Below are 17,345 nucleotides of genomic sequence, written 5' to 3' on the forward strand. Positions count from 1 at the left end.
TTTTTTTAATTATTTTATTTAAATTTTTTCCAAATTATTTTTAATATTTTTATTTATTTTTTTATTATTTTTAATATATTCTATTATATTTTTTTTTAATTTTTTCCATTTTTTATAATTTTTTAAATTTTTCTTTATTTACTTCAAATATTTTTTTCTTTTCGTCTACGAAAAGTTCAACGTCTTCGCAAACAGCGAGTGCAATTTCATTCTAATTAATGCGTCAGCGTCAGTTTAACCTTGAACGCGTTTAATAACACACAAATAAAAATCACACACCTTTCATTGCATACCTACTATACATAAGTATATGCACATGCACATATGTACATAAGTATATGCATATCACATACTACATATGCAGCTACTTGTACGAGTAATGCAAGCAGCGAACGCTTTTTCGCTGCTACTCGGTATCAAATAGACGAATTAAAATATATGTATAAGGCCTGTCCAAAAAAAACGTACTAATATCTACACACACCTTCGTGCACTCAGTTAGCATCTGCACGTATGTACTTAAAATTTCGTGTATTTTCGTGAACGAGTTCGCGAATGACACTTGCTTGCAGTGCAGCAATAAAATGGCAGCCAATCGGATTGGCGTTAGACAGCGGCGCGCTTTTATGTGGCGTAGCAGCAGTTCCTTAATTATATTTCGGTGATTTGGCAGCGCTTTTTTTCGTAATGTAAATTTTGCTGAAACATTTTTAGAAATCGCTTTTATTTTGCTGTCTTGTTCTAAACGCTGTATTTTTAAATGCGCGAAATTTGTATTTTCGCACATTTCTGTGATGTGTCAGCTAGAGACGTTTGTCGAGTGCGTTACTAATTTTAATTCGGTGACTTTTCGCATTTCTTTTTGGAAATTGCCAATCAACAAGTTGGTTGAACTTTCAGGGGCGTATTTTAGTTTTATTTGCAATTTTTTTTATTTTTTTTTTTTATTCTGTAAACGAATATGTTGTGAAATTTTACTTGCCACTGATTAGAATATTGCAAATGGTTTATCTTAAGGGGTTATATGTACTTGTGGATTTCAAAAAATAATTTTTTTGTCTTATGTATCAAATAAATGTACAGTTGAGAATATTCTCTGAAAATTTAAAATTGATCCGGCAAATAGTTTCGGAGATATGCGCTTATTTGTAAGGACTTTATAAGATAGCGTACTGCCAAACCTTTGAATGCCTTTTATGCCTTTTTCTGGAAAGGCTGTTTTACGAGTCGTTGAATGAATAACTAGAACTGGGATGAATTTTCAATGCTCACATATTGGCTAACTTCAAACACACAAAATCTGAATATGAACTTGTGAAACGCTTTACTATAGTATATGACAACAGTATCAATTTTATGCTCTACAGCCTGCTGTAGCATTTTTCGTTTTTTCCCAACAGCCGCTGGTATTCTAAAGCACACATAACGGCCTCGTACTTGGCCTACTCTTCGAATGTTTTTTTTTTATTTGTGATTGGTTTTAATTTTAATTAATGCGCATATGACAAATACTTGCATATGTATTAGAATTAAACCGGTTGCCTTGGCTCAACAGCTGTGTTGATGCTAGTTGTATTCTCAACGAAATCTTAGGCTGGTTATCATTTGCCGTTAGTAAGGCGAAGGTTTTTAGGCAACTTAAAAATAGTTGAATTAATTTGTGCTCGTTTGCATATACGTACATATGTACATTATGTGTATTTAAGTTAAAAAATGGTTATTAACCAAAAGCTGCCTACAGAGGCATGCAACTCTTTTGGGTAGGTTCGCTGGGTAAGCAAGCTTTAAGCGAAGCAAATTTAATGTGCATTTGAATATTTATGTAAATTGATAGAAAACTATATGGTAAAAATCGAAAAATCAATAATGAAAAACATTTGGTTTAGTCGAAAGAACTGAAAAAATATTAGATTTAAAAAATAAATATTAATTGATTTGGTTTTCGGATTTTTTACTTAAAAGTATTAAAAATAAAAATAATATATACAGAAAAAAAAAATTAAAAAAGTTCGTTTAAAAAATAAAAAAAAAAATACAAAAAAATTAAATATTAAAAAAGTTATTTAATTAAAAAAAATTAAAATTTAATTCAATTAAGAAATGTAAACAAAATAAAAAAAATAGAAATGTTTAAAAATTAAAACCAAATTGAAAATTGTTTTTCCAAATAAACAAAAATATAATTAAATAGAAAAAATTAAAAAAAATTAAACAAACTAAACATCTAATAAGAAAATTAAATTAAAAACTAATTAAATTTAATAAAAAATAGTCAAAGTTAATTAAATTTAATTAAATAAAATTAGTTAACAATTAATAAATTAAATCTTTTTGCATATTTTCTAAATTTAGTTTTTATTTTGATGCTTTGCTTGTTATTAATAAATTTAAAAACTAATTAATTTGTTTTTTTGTAAATTTAAGAAAATTAAAAAAATAATTTTTATTTTAAAACTCATTATTATTATTCTTTTTCAAAAAATTATTTCCATTCCATGTATGAAATGTACCAACAAAGTACCAATAAAACCAAACAAAAAAATTTAAAAATTGAAACAGGGTTAAATGTTTTTAAATTAAAAAGAATTACAAAGGAATAAAAAAATTAAACAAAGAATTAAAAAAATAAAAATATAATACAAAAAAATAAACAATTAAAAAAAAATTGTATTTAAAAATTATCAAAACAAAAAATTAAAAATTAAATTTTAATTAATTAATAAAAAAATGAAATCTTAAATTTTTTAATTAAAAGGAATTAAAAACAAATAAAAAAATTAAACAAACAATTTAAAAAAAATAAAAATACAAAAAAGGATAATAATAAACAAATAAAAAATAAAAGTACAAAATGATATTTAATTTTTATTTTAAATATAAAAAAAAAATTAAAAATTAATTTATAAAAAAAACTAAAAATTAATTAATAAAAATTATTAAAAATTAATTAAATTTTTTCCCCCTTTTTGGAAAAAAAAGTAGTTTTGAGTCTCAGTACTTTTTTTCAAACCAGTACTCCAATCCATATTATAAATGTAACAACAAAGTACCAATAACATGCGCAAAATACAAAATTAAATTTAATATGATTTTTGAAAAAATTATATAAGGAGAGTTTGATAAAAAAATTTCGAAAGAATTCAAAAATAATGTTCAACCAGTTCAAGTGCCATTAAACAAGAAAAAGTATGTACAAAAAAATGCAAAGAAAGCAGTTTAAAACTTGATTGGATTTCTCTAACTTATGCCTACATCTCTCCCATCTCTTTCTCTTTTTGTGTCTCATTTCAGTGACAAAGCGCGCATTTTAAATACAAACAAACAAATGAGCTTGTTTGAAGCTAATGCAGAAACAGCTATACAAATAAAACTTTTTGAGGTCGATTTATACGCACAAACATACACACACACACACACAAGCCACAGAATTTTTGCGAATATTAAAATTTTACGAATATTTCAGCAGTAAAACGACGAGTTTTGAGCTTTCATTTTAATTTAAAAACATTTATTTTTCATTATTGATTTTAGATTTGAAATAAATGCATGCAATTTAACAAGCAAATATTCAAGTGCAAAATTATAAAACGCAAGCATGTATTTCGTGCACAAATTAGTACGCAAAAAGTAATGAAACTAGAAAACAAACAGTGAAATATTATTATTAAAAAATATAAATTCTCAAAAAAGCAAAATTTACACACAATAATCATTTTTCAAAAAAAGTGTTTAAAAAAGTAGTTTTACAAGTCTGCTGTGCAGCGCAAACTACGCTTACAAGTGAACAACGTGTCTACCAAATACACACCCACACACACACATACACAACCCAATCAAACTTCAACAACTTGACTGGCCGAACAACAATGATGAAGCGACGTTGGTCGAATAACGGCGGTTTCGCCTTTCGCATGCTGGAAGAATCCTCCACCGAAGTGAGCTCATCCTCCAACGGGCTCGTGCTCAGCACGGCTTTGTCGCCCTCACCGCTCGACTCACCCGTTTATGGTGAACAAGATCTTTGGTATGATGCCGCATTCAATGGACACGGTGGCCATAGCGTGATCACCGCGGCACATGGTTGCGCTGCGCTGCTGCCGCCACAAACCACAATAATACCGTTGCCACCTTTGGGTGGTGGCATAAACAATATGAATGTCAATGGCGCTGGCAATAACACAAATGGCGCGAATTTTGGTCATGGCGCTGGCGGTGGCGGCGGCGGTGTAATGGGCCATGGCAATCAGCTGAGCAATGGGCATCTCGGCAATCAACAAAACGCACAGAATAATAACAATAATAATAATTTAAATATTAATAACAACAACAACACAAATATGTTGCATGCAACATTAAATCAGGGTCTAATTAATGGTTTGATGGGTAGTGTGTTGGGTGCAAATGCAGGCATGCAACATAATGGACTCAACATGCAACAGCATACGCCGCGTAGCGATTCGGCAAATTCAATATCGTCAGGTAAGTGACGAAAAGGTTTTGGTTTATGGTAAACTCAATGTTTTTATGGAAAAAAAACGAAATTTGTAATTATAAAAAATTATAAAAAATCCTAAAATTTAAAATGTTTGGCAAATTCAATATAAAACAAGAAAAAAAAGTTATCGAAGGTATTATATGCTCAAAAGTAGTCTTATTATAGCTTAAAAGGGTGCAAAAAATATCTTTAGATTGATTTTGATCGGTTGGTTTGTATGGCAGCTATATGCTATAGTGCTCCGATCTGCATAATTTGTGGGGAAATGATAGCGCTGTCATAGAAAATAAGCTGTGCCAAATTTCGTCAAAATATCTTGTCAAATATATAATTTTTCCATACAAGAGCTTGATTTTGATCGAGTAGTTTGTATGACAGCTATATGCTATAGTGCTCCGATCAAAAAAATTTCTAGGAAAATTGTAGTGATATTTCGGAAAATGATCCTCGCTTAATTTCGTGATGATATCTTTTAAAATACAAAAGTTTTCCATACAAGAACTTGATTTTGATCGGTTAGTTTGTATGGCAGCTATATGTTATATTAGTCCGATCGGAATAATTTCTGAGATAATTGTAGCCTTCGAGAATGCTCTATGCCAAATTTCGTTAAGATATCTCGTCAAATACATCATTTTTCCATACAAGAGCTTGATTTTGATCGAGTAATTTGTATGACAGCTATATTTTATAGTGCATTGGACAAAAAAATTCTTTTGGAAAATTATAAAGTTGCTTTGAACAGAGACCTATGCCAAATTTCGTGATGATATCTTTTAAAATACAAAAGTTTTCCATACAAGACCTTGATTTTGAGCAATCAGTTCATATGGCAGCTATGCCCCATATTGATCATACATCACTGATTCTGACTAGTAAGCAGTTTCATGCATAGAAAAGTACGTGTGCAAAATTTCACATTGATGTCGTAGTTTGTATGGCAGCTATATGTTATAGTGCTCCGATCTGAATAATTTCCTGGGAAGCTGTATCAATGCCTCAGATAATAAGCTGTGCCAAATTTCGTGATGATATCTTTTCAGATAAGAAAGTTTCCCATACAAGCACTTGTTTTTAATCAATCAGTTCATATGGCAGCTATGCCCCATATTGATCAGACATCACTGATTCTGACTAGTAAGCAGTTTCTTGCATAGAAAAGTATGTGTGCAAAATTTCACATTGAAGTCTCAAAAGCTGAGCGTATAAAAATACATTTTTGGGTAAAAAAAAATTCTAACCTAAAAAATTTTCTAAAATAAAATTAATTTTTTTTGTAACAAAAATTGGCTGCTTCTAAATAAATATAAATTTGTATTGAAAAACGATTGAATGCAATCTGTTGTGTTGCTGCGTTTGTCACGCACAAATGCACCTCTGCTGTGCTGTCATAATGTACATGCAGCACACCCGCTGTGCTGCAGGATTAGCGGTGATTTTGAGGTCGAGGCTACATATGTATGTATGTATGTATTTCTCGGCATAGCATGTATTCGGTGTTTAGATTTGTAGATTTGACAGCGTCTTCGCTACGTCAGTGACCCTGCTGTATAATGCAACAGCTGCACTTAGTGGCATATATGTACATATGTATGTATACATAATATTCATATACAAAATAATCAGAGCACATTTTATGTAGTACATGCTCTTAGTATGCATATAAGCGAGTTATGCTTAGAGTTCATGAGCGCATTTCAGCTGCAGTGCAGTCAGGCTACACTCACTATATGGACAAACACAATTACATACATAAATATATAGTATATATACCGCCATGCAGTCATTTGCCCTTGACCGCCTGTGCTCTAGTGCACTACTTTCGCTAAGGACGAGGTGAAAAGACTCTAAGTGCACATATGGAAAAGTTTTTACAGTTACTATTTATATAAACGATGTATGTATATACATACATATGTACATAGTGACATATTTATTTATCAGCATTGATATGTAAATAAGAAGTGTGCCACTTCTGGCTGCTATTAGTTTTTGTTAGTTTTTATTTGACGTTTCACATCAATTTCACACAGCTTAATGGCATACATGCAAATCGAGAAATTATGCAAATTTGCCGCAAGCTTTTTTGTCTGCTTCTATCTATCTGCCTACAAATAGCTCTAATGCGCTTACAGTACGCACAAAATAAGCAAGTGCCCAAAGCGAGTTTTGCATTTTATGGGTTTAAGCTTCGATATCAGCACTTAGTGTGCGAGCTTAGTGTGAGCTGTGGTGAATTCTGCTAATTATGGTTAGATGTGTACTTGAAGTAAATAAATGCCTCAGTATGGGAAACTAAGGGGATTTTTTTGAACAAGCATTTTTTTGATAGATTAAAAACTAAAAATTTACAGAATTTAACTTACTTTAACATACTTTAATAACCGGCGATTTATTTTGAAAAATTTTGGATTTTCTTTATTCTGTGATCCCTCCCAAAAAAAGAGTCTGTTTCGAATTTGACTTCTGGTTCGTAAGACATTCGTTTAATTTAATATTTTGGCCTTTGATTTTATTAAAAATAAATTTTTGGCTCCAAATAGTATACTATATATTATACTATATGTATATGTATGTACATATGTAGTCTATACTGCCTTCTTTTACCTTTATTTTAAGTTTTGTTTTGAAAAATCATTTTTTTATTGGTTAATACAATTTTAGATAAAAAATTTCTGATTTTGAAATAAAAAAATAATTTTATAATTAATTAATAATTTTTTAGTTAAAGCAAATTAATTAATGTTTTTATCTGACTTACATTAAATTTAATATTTTTTAAATTAGAAAATCAGAAACAAAATACAAAACAAATTAATTATAATTAAACAAATTTAATTATAATTAAAAAATTTAATTATAATAAACTAATGCGTTAATTTTTTTAATTCATGAATTAATATACATATGTTAAATAATTAAAATTATTATATTTAATTTTATGTTTTTTATGTAATGTTAATTTTTTTTTAATTAAAAATAAAACTTATTAAAAAATAATTATAAAATAAAAAATTATAATGTTTTTAAGCACGGCTTTTGTTTGAGATTAAAAACTTATTTTGAATTTTTATATGGGGTATTTGTATTTAGAAATTGGAATATTATTTTTTATTAAATTTTTCGAAATTACAAAAAAATATGTATGTTAATTAATTAAAATTATTGTATTTAATTTTATTTTTTTTAATGTAATTTTACATTTTTTTTTAGAAATTGGAATATTATTTTTTATTAAATTTTTCGAGATTACAAAAAGAAAATGTTTGAAGTTTAATATACAATTAAAAATAATAATTCATTAAAATTAAAAGAAAATAAAATATTTAAAATTAAAAAAAAAACTTAATTATAATTAACTAATGCATTTACAAGTAGTGATTATTTTTAACTCATTAATCAATTTAATGCTAATTAATTAATTTAATTTTAATTTTTTACTTAATTTTCAATTTTTTCTGTATAACAAAATTTATTAAAAAAATACAAAATAAACAAAAAAACAATTTTAGTTACTTATAATTAAAATTAAAATTACATATTAATTCTAAATTACAATTATTAAGATACAACCTTGAAAATACATCCTTACGCCACACACTTTTGCAACAATGCAATATGCAATAGTCGAAAACAGCACCCCTACAATATAATTCACCTTCAAAAGGTCAAGATCACATTCAGATGCTCGTCCTCACAAATTCAGGTCACCAGCAACATCAGCTGCCCTCAAAATTTAGGCCACAACACATGCATTTATGTATGTGTGTATATGTGTATGAAAAATCAAAAACCAAAACACCGAGCAAACAATGCCACATACAACAAGGGTGTACAAAAGGAGCAACATTTTCGTACATTGCGCCAGTAACCCAATTCCAGTTCAATGTTAATGCAACGAACCCGCACATGCACGAGCGCACGAATTCAGCTAACGATTGCAGTATGTATGAATGAATGAAGACTTTCGCAACGGCTAAGGAACAGCAGCGCACAAAATCAACGAACGCAGCTCGGCTGACTGCAATAAAACGCAACGAAGTGCAAGCGAACTTGCAGTTTGGGCGTAAACAATATTGCTTGTGTTGCCTTTTTCGACTGTTATCGAGTTTTCTCCGCTCATATGCATATAAGCATGCAGCGATATGTGTGAGTGAGTGTGTGCGTGCGTACGACAATGAATCGGCAATGATCGTTCCAGTGTACGCACGGCTGCGTGACCACTGGCATAGCGGTGCTTGCAACCCTACACATAACGGTGCATGCAGTGATGCAATTTGTGTGTGCCAATAAAGCGCAAATGTCATTGTCACCTTACGGCCGAGCGTCGACGTAAATGGCAGTCGGTCAACGGCAGTGGCAGGGTCTCCAGCTGTGTTGCGCTGCGTTTGCGCAAGCATGAAGGACATCGTGTAATTCGCTGCCTGGTCGCAAGTGCGCAAAAATTATTTTCTCTTCTTCTCGCTCTTGCTTTTCACTTTATATTTTTGCATACGGTTCGGTAGCTTCTTTATTGTCTCGCCGTTGTAGTATTCGTATGTGTGTATTTTTATTGCAGCCTTCTTCGGCTCGTTGTCGCGGGTTGCTTGGCCGTCCTTTGTTGTTGCATACACATTTCTTCGTTGGCAACGCATGTTTGCATACTTGCTTGTTGCACACGTTGAATATTGATGTTGTTGTCGATTTCGTGTTGTTGTTGTTGATTTTGTATTGTTGTTGTGCCTAAAAGGGGTGACCGACCGACCACCGTCCAAATGTTTGCAGCACGCAACTGCATTCTTCTTGCACTTCTTCGCATTGTTGTTCTTGTCTTTGCTTCCCTTTTAATTTTCTGCATTTTATGTTTGTTTTTGTTTTCGCTTGTACTGACTCTTTTCACCAGTTTATTTTTAATTTCTGTTTGCCATGCACGAGCAATGACATTCCCTCCTTGTAATGTGGGCAACAACAACTATGTATGTATGTATGTATGCTGCAGGGCTTGCATGCGCCTAATTGCACTTCGGCATGGCTACGGCTTCGCTCGAGTGCATTTTGCATCGCACGTTGCTCACATATGTATGTATATACTACTTATGCACATAACGGCTCATGTGAGTTGAAATTTCATGTGCGCTTGTTTGCCATTGTTTATGCGACTGCCTGTCAATTTAACGCTACGTTGAGTTTTTTGTATTTGTTTTTGATTTTTTCCACACTTGCTTGTTGCTGCAGCATTCACTTGGTGCTGCACCGTACTAGTCAGTTCATTTTGATGGCTCGGTCCTACCTCAAGGAGTTTTGCATTTAAGCGACACGATGCGTTCACTCAACGAAATGCAAGAGTGTATATACATACCTACACGTGAATGCATACATATATAATATATTTTATTATTAATAATGATGTGTATTTGCTGGTGACGAAGCAGCTTTTCCTTTGTAGTGGACAGTGCTGTTCGACCTCTTTAAATTTTTTATACCCTAAACAAATGTTCACAAATTTTGCACACATTATTTTTTCCTCAAAGAAGCTGTTCATTTCACGGAACTGCCGATATCAGATCCCTATTGGATATACATACATACATATGTAGCTGCCATACAAATTGAACGATAAAAATCAGGTCCTTGTATGGAAAACTTTTTTATTTGACAAGATATCTTCACGAAATTTGGTAGGCATAATTTTCTAAGACAATGCTATAATAACTAAAGAAATTTTTCAGATCGAATCACTATAGCATATAACTGTCATACAAACTGCCGTATTAAAATCAAGCTAAATTTAAATTTATACCCTCTTATTATATAAAAGATGCATCTGTGCAGGGTATGATAACTTCGCTGCAGCCGAAATTAATTTTTTTCTTCTTTTCATTTTATTTAATTGAAACTGCAACGCGCTTTTTTCTTTTCTTTTGATGAACTCACTATTCCCCCATTCTCTTTTCGTTCAAATCCTCGCTTTAACAGCGTTGTTTCTTGGTTTTTCGTGCTTTTTTGCAATCGCATTTTGCGCGCCTGCCGCTCAGTCATCCATCTTGCCATTTATGCCTGTCATATGGGCGTCACTCGCTGGCATTTCGTCAAGGCTTTGTACATAACGGTTACCCGCCTCTTGCGTGTGTGCTTGCAGTCGCTTTTTATTATTAAGTCGATTTCTTTTGTATTCTGCTTAATATGTGCCACTGCTCGTGGTGTTGTCAAATCAATCATCTGCTTAAATAGTCGTTGCAAAATATGATTTAAGATGTGGCATTTTATGGTCGTCGCTGGTTTTTGCCCAATTTTTGAGCTGCAATATATTTAAAAAGGTGTGCTTGCCTCATGTACAGCTTCCATATGTCATGGTATAAAAAAGTTACTTATTTACGTTGCAGCTTTAACCTCACTTTGTGCATGTGGCGTGCGTAAAGCGATAAAATTTAAGTTAACAGTTTTTGTTACAAGCAGCCGTTAATTTTAGCATGCTTATTTAAGCATAATTTTGATTTCTTACGCTTATCAAAGATATACATAAATAAAAAATCACAAAAAAAAAATATTTTATATGACTTGCAAGGGCATATAACCACATACATAATTTGTATGCAGTGCAGTTTGTCGACTATGCTTCTTGCAAGAAAAGCTAAGCAAATGCGGGAATAACTTTTCACTGCAAATAAATAAACATTTCAGTTTCAAATACATGCATATCTATGTAAGTGCATACATACATATATAAATAATTTGTATTTGTGCATAAAATTTGCGTGAGTCCATTGCAAAAATCGCCAATCGATTACAAATTTCCATAGCCACGCGGCGTGTTGTGAGCAAATGAGTACTCGTCGTCTGCATAGAGAATTACCCGCATGTAAATGCAATGCAGCAACTAATTCCAAAAACGCCGTTACATGCACATAACTCACTCACTCCCATGCATATGTATACATAGTATGTATGTTATATTTATCAATCGTGTGAGTAACAACTAGCGAATTGGCGACGTCGAACCACGATGACTACTCGCACTCTCAACGACTTGTCGTCAATGATAAAAAGCAATAAAAAAGTTTAGTATAAACAACAGTAGCAGCGACAGTAGTAATATTATTCAGTAAACGTGCATCAGAAATATCAAGCGACAAAATTGAGGTCAATGGTTTGATTACTTGGAAATTGTAGAAATTAAATGCGGTGACTTGAGAAGTGGCAGAAAATAAGCAAGCCGAAAAAAAAACAACAAAAACAGAGATACAAAAATGTGCATTTGTACGTGTGACCATTGCAATGTGCATAAGTCGGTAACTGAGCAATTGCATGCATGTCTATACATGTACTTACATATTTACATACATATGTAACTATATGTATGGACATATTGGTTTTTGCAGTGCATTTACATGCTGTATGTATGTATGTGTGTTGCTTTTATTTGCATTTATCTGCTTAAGTCACTACTTGTTAACTTTTATGCGTATTTCTGCGAATCCGGTTTCAAAATACAATTCGATTTTTTCGCATATGATTTTATTTGATATTTTTTTTTTTCAAATTATGCTTGTTTTATATACTATATACACATAATTATATACATACATATGTACATAAAAATTAAATTGTCACATGCGCCCAAGTAGCTGTATTTAAAACTTTGACATTGACTTGTTGCGCCGCGACTTTGACTTTTGTTTTCAAATTCAATGTGGACACACACACATGCACACAAGTATTTTGTAAGTGAGTTTGTGCGCTCGCGCATAAAATGCAGCATGCAGCTGTGTTTCTCTGCTGTTTTACGCAAAATAACGTGATTTTTCGGCTTTGCGTTGGATTTGACTTTGGTGTGCCTGACAATACATATCTACATTTACTGTTTTTCGTATAAAATTTCGTATTTGTACGACAAGAAACGTGCCGTAAGACTGTAAAATATAAAATGTTAACAAAAGAAAAATATAAAAAATAAAAAAAAAAACAAAAAATAAAGGAGATATAAAAAAATTTTTGTTAGCAAAAATCCATTACAATTATTTTGCTTGTAAGCATTGCCAGTTTTTTTGTGTGTTGTGGGTGTGTTTCACCACTAACAAGTTGTATATAAAATATTGTTAAATTTGCGAAAGCCAGTAAAGCAATAAATTCAAAATTATATAAAAAATATATTGTACATGTTTGCAAGTAAGAAAAGCTTTTCATGCCGCAACCTTGACACAATTGCGCATATTTACTTGCAAAAAAGTACCTACACACTAAACAAAAGGCTATTTTTCGCTTTATAATATTTGCGGTGACTTTTGTAAAAGCTGCACAGGGTTGCTGCATAGCATACACCTTGAAGTGTCATTTTTATTGATGGCAGCAATTTAGTTGATTCATACACACAAAGCACGATTTTTGAAATAATAAAGAAAATTAATAAAAAGTTATGATTATAAGAAAAAATATTAACGGAAAAAATAAATAAAAAGAAAAATTAAAATAATACATTTATAAAAGAATTAAAAAAAATATTAAAAAAAAATTAATGAAATTAGTAAAAAAATAAAAAAAAATATAAAAAAATTTTAAAATTAATATAAAATAAATAAAAAGAAAAATTAAAAGAATACATTTATAAAAGAATTTAAAAAAAATATTCAAAAATAAATTTAAAAAAATTGTAAAAAAAATTTGTTAAAAAAATTTTAAAGCAAAATTAAAAGAATACACTTATAAAAGAATTTAAAAAAAGATTCGAAAATAAATTAAAAAAAAATTGTAAAAAAAATTAATAAAATTTACTAATTTAAATAAAAAATTAAAATTAAAATAAAAGTATGCAAAAAATTAATAAAAAGTAATTGAAAAATTAATAAAAAAATTAACGAAAAAAATTAACAAAAAATTAATAAAAAAAACTATTAAGAACAAAAATAAATAATAAATAGAAACAACAAAAACAAAATATTAAAAGTTAAAGTGGCTTTAATTGCTAAAAATCTCAAATTGCGCATTAATGACGCAGCAAAATGAAATTTTAGTCAATTTGTGTACACGCTTAAACTCAAATAGGTTTTACTTATAACTGCTTATATGATTAATAAAACAAGGCAAGTAGTTTAAGTAGTAAAGTATGTAAGCTTTTGCAATTTTTAGTAAAATATCTATTATTTGCAACTTATTGCTATTTTTTATGTTCCAATTTTCACATTTCAGTTTTATATTGCATGCTTTCCTTAATCTTGCTTCAAATTAAGATTTTATTTCACCAATTCGCATTTCTCATTATTTTCTGCCTTTAGTCATGCGAATTCCTTTTGATTTTATAGCGTGATGAGCTCATTAGCGGTACGAAAAAAGCGCACAGTGATGCTCCACAGCTGTCAACTGTCAGTTAGCGCAAGTTAAATGCATGAGTATGAACTTCTCACACAATATTCTAGTGCAAAGGTTATTTTTGTACTGTTTGCTGTTTTAATTGCGTTTTTATGCTGCATCTTTCATTAATTATTTTCATATATGTATCTTTTTTTTTAATTTACATGAACTGCGAGTTAGTTGGCACTTAGTTTGTTTTATTTAAATTTTTTTATCATAATTACACAGTACAGAATAAAAAACAAGCGCTTACCTGTTGTCATTATTTTTTAAGCTTTTTGTGCGACTGACAGTTTTGTGTAAATTTCAGGCAGTTATGAAGTATATATACATATACCTATTTAGGTATGTGTAAATAATTTTGTTATGCATATACACGTGTATGTATGTATGCAACTTTGACTTTTTGTTAATCTTAATTTTATATCCTTCTTTAATTCACTTATGATGTTCTGTAATTAATTACAATGTCTGTTGGTGCAAAAGTCGAAAAGCGCCTACTCAGAACAAGTACATATGTACACAAATGTATGTAAATACTAGAAAACAGTAATGAATTTGTAGTATACATTTATCCAATGTGTATGTATATAAAGAAATATGGCGGATTAACATTTTTTAGCTGAGAACGAGGTTTTAATTTTATCTCAAATCAAAAAAAAAACGAAGCAAAATGCAAAAAGTCAAAATTTAGACCGCTTTTTTGTTAGGCGGTTGCCAAAAAAATTTTTTTTGTGAAAAATTACACTTCAGAGTGGCTTAAAAATTAAAATATTATAAAAAATAATTTCCAAAATTTTGTATAATTTTTTTTTTTAAGATTGGCGGTGTCCCAAAACAGATTTTTTTGTGAAAAATTACATTTCAAAGATGAAAAAAAAGAAAAAATCAAATATTACAAAAAAAGATATTTTCCAAATTTTTTTATAAATTCTTTTTTTTCAAAATTTTTTATAATTCTTTTTTCAGATTTTTTATGTTTTTTTTATTTTTATTTTATTTTTTTTATTAACATAAATTTATTTTTGATATATTTCCATAAAATAAACCGCTAAAAATATTTCCATCAAAACTGCTAAAAAATAAAAAATATTGCAAGCAAGATGAGCGGTGTGACAGCAAAAACTTAATGCAATACATTGTAATTCAATACATAGTATGTACATACAGATACATATGTATATGCCGCAAATCAAACAAAAAAACAAAACGAAGTCACCAAAGAGAAACGTGTGCAAAATGCTGTGAGCTGCATCGCAAAAAACGTTGCAGTAACTCGTGTGATGCTGGAGAAAAATAAATAAAAATATGCAAGACTTTCACCGTTTAACTTGCTTTCCACAGCATTACAGCAAACAACAACAACAAAACATATGTAGAGACAGTGTACTATTAAACTTGAACTGTATATTGGAAAAACAGACAAATGCATACCGTTGTTGCATGACCACAAGCACAAACTCACCAACATCTCTAGAAATGTACAGGTATACATATATATGTATGTATGTATGTGTTTATGCATTGAGCTGATCAAGAAACCGCCATACAAAGCGCGTTCATGTTCTGCAGTTGAAAATGCAAACTTGTTTTCTCCAAGCCAACGCATGAGCTATGGACTTGAACCTGGCTTGACTTGCTTACCACTAGAAGCGCTTGCAAGACACATTAAATCTGGCGTATGTGCTTGTGTAGTAGTTTCTATAATTTAGAGACGACTGGTTGAGACTAGATTTTGTGTTGGAAGAAAGTGAATTGCAGGCATGTGAACAAGCTAAGCCGAAGCAAAGTTTGATGAAAGATAAGAACGCTTTGAAAAATGAAGAAAGAGGGAGTGGTATGAAAGAAAAAGCGAGAGAGATTAAAAAATGGAGGTTTATAAAAGAAATATGCATTTAAAAACTTATAATGAAAAGTAATTTGTAATTATAATGAAAAGTAATATGCAATTTGGCCAAAACCTCTTTAGTCTGTAGAAATGTACTATTTGAAGAGTATTTTTATTGTAATTATGATGCTCAATTTCGAGATATCGTTCTGAAATCTTGCACACGTCCTTTTTTCAACAAGAAGCTGTTCAGTTGTTGCAATCGGCGTTATCGGATGACTATAGTTTACGGCTGTCATACAAACTGATCGATCAAAATCCAGTTCTTCTATAGAGAACTTTTTTATTTGACAAGCTATCTTGACGAAATTTGGCACAGATTAATATCCAAGGTAATGCTACAATCTCTAAACATTTTATTCAGAACGGAACACTATAGCTTATAGCGGTCATACAAACTGATAGATCAAAACGCGGTTCTTGCATAGGAACATTTTTCATTTGACGAGATATCTCGACGAATTTTGGTACATATTATTTTTTAATGCAACGCTATAATCTCCTAATAAATTGTTCAGATCGGATCACTATAGCATATAGCTGCCATACAAACTGACCGTTTAAAATCAATAAAAGTATCTTTTTATATTATTTTATGTTATAAAAAATGCACTTGTAAAGAAGTGTTTTTTATTTAAAATAAAATCGAAAACATCCATCTTTTAATGTTTGCTTATTTTCGCAAAATTGCTGTCAGTAGAAAGTCCATCACTTCTACTTTGATTTATGGAGCATATTAAATACGTATACGTACACACATACATGTAACCATTTGTACGAATACAAACACAGGCTTATATATACATATACATACATACACATATAACCATGTACATACATATGTATATTATATTATAAGTAACCGTCACTCAAATCTTTGTGGCCGTAAATTTCTCGCCAATAAAGCGTTCATTGCACGAAAAACAATTGTGTGGGTTGCCATTTAAATAGAACAATCAAAATTTTACAAAGCAGCAATTTCAACAAGAATGAAAATTTTTATTGTGGCGAAATTGTCGCACATAAATCACGCGAAATAGTTGTCACACACCAACAATGCGCATTTGTAGAATTTTTATCTTTTGCTTATTTATATCACACGGTTATAGAAAATTTCTTATTTATATATATGTATATTTCTACGCATATAATTCTTTAAATTAAACAATTGGCGCTTATTTTTCAAACTCCAATAAAATCAAACTACGCTGGCGCTCTTCCTACATCAATCATGCTCAGCGGCCAATCAATCCACATAAATTTTATATGTACATATGTAAATATTACGAAATAAATATAATATGTATGTAAATATTACGAAATAAATATAAGTTTGTGTACTATAACACACGCATAAATACGTATGCGCATACACATTTAACAACAACAACTGATATCTTTAACCTATATACCCACAAAAAAGAAGAAAACAACAAACACACCCGCGAAAAGCGGCGAAATATTAAAGAACCGCAAAAATCAGCAGAAATAATTGTGTCAGTAGTCCAAATATTGTGCCTAGTAGTCGGTTGCATGTATTTGTTGCTACACTAGCATTTTTGCAAAAATTCTATGGCAACAACAACGCTCAATATAACTATAAATACCATATCATAAAATTGTTTTTGTATTTATTTT

At 30.4% G+C, this 17,345-nt stretch overlaps 3 protein-coding genes across 7 annotated transcripts in view; all 3 read left to right on the forward strand.

Annotated features, from left to right (window-relative positions):
• LOC109579531 (nitric oxide synthase-interacting protein homolog) overlaps window positions 1–3,705 on the forward strand; it is a 54,297-nt gene extending 50,592 nt beyond the window's left edge. The window contains exon 2 of one of the 2 annotated variants that reach the window (XM_049454051.1): window positions 3,292–3,705. In XM_049454051.1, the coding sequence (XP_049310008.1) occupies window positions 3,292–3,311 (20 nt within the window). In that variant the 3' untranslated portion in view covers window positions 3,312–3,705. The remainder of the gene's footprint in view (window positions 1–3,291) is intronic. The other variant, XM_019990279.3, reaches the window with a different exon arrangement.
• LOC105226312 (ecdysone receptor) overlaps window positions 1–17,345 on the forward strand; it is a 319,570-nt gene that overhangs the window by 190,831 nt on the left and 111,394 nt on the right. The window lies entirely within an intron of this gene.
• LOC125777899 (ecdysone receptor-like) overlaps window positions 3,840–17,345 on the forward strand; it is a 79,204-nt gene continuing 65,698 nt past the window's right edge. For all 3 annotated transcript variants that reach the window (XM_049454050.1, XM_049454049.1, XM_049454048.1), the window contains exon 1: window positions 3,840–4,479. In XM_049454050.1, coding sequence (XP_049310007.1) covers window positions 3,867–4,479 — 613 coding nt within the window. In that variant the 5' untranslated portion in view covers window positions 3,840–3,866. The remainder of the gene's footprint in view (window positions 4,480–17,345) is intronic.

The sequence above is a fragment of the Bactrocera dorsalis genome, chromosome 3, assembly GCF_023373825.1.
Source record: "Bactrocera dorsalis isolate Fly_Bdor chromosome 3, ASM2337382v1, whole genome shotgun sequence".
Lineage (NCBI taxonomy): Eukaryota > Metazoa > Arthropoda > Insecta > Diptera > Tephritidae > Bactrocera > Bactrocera dorsalis.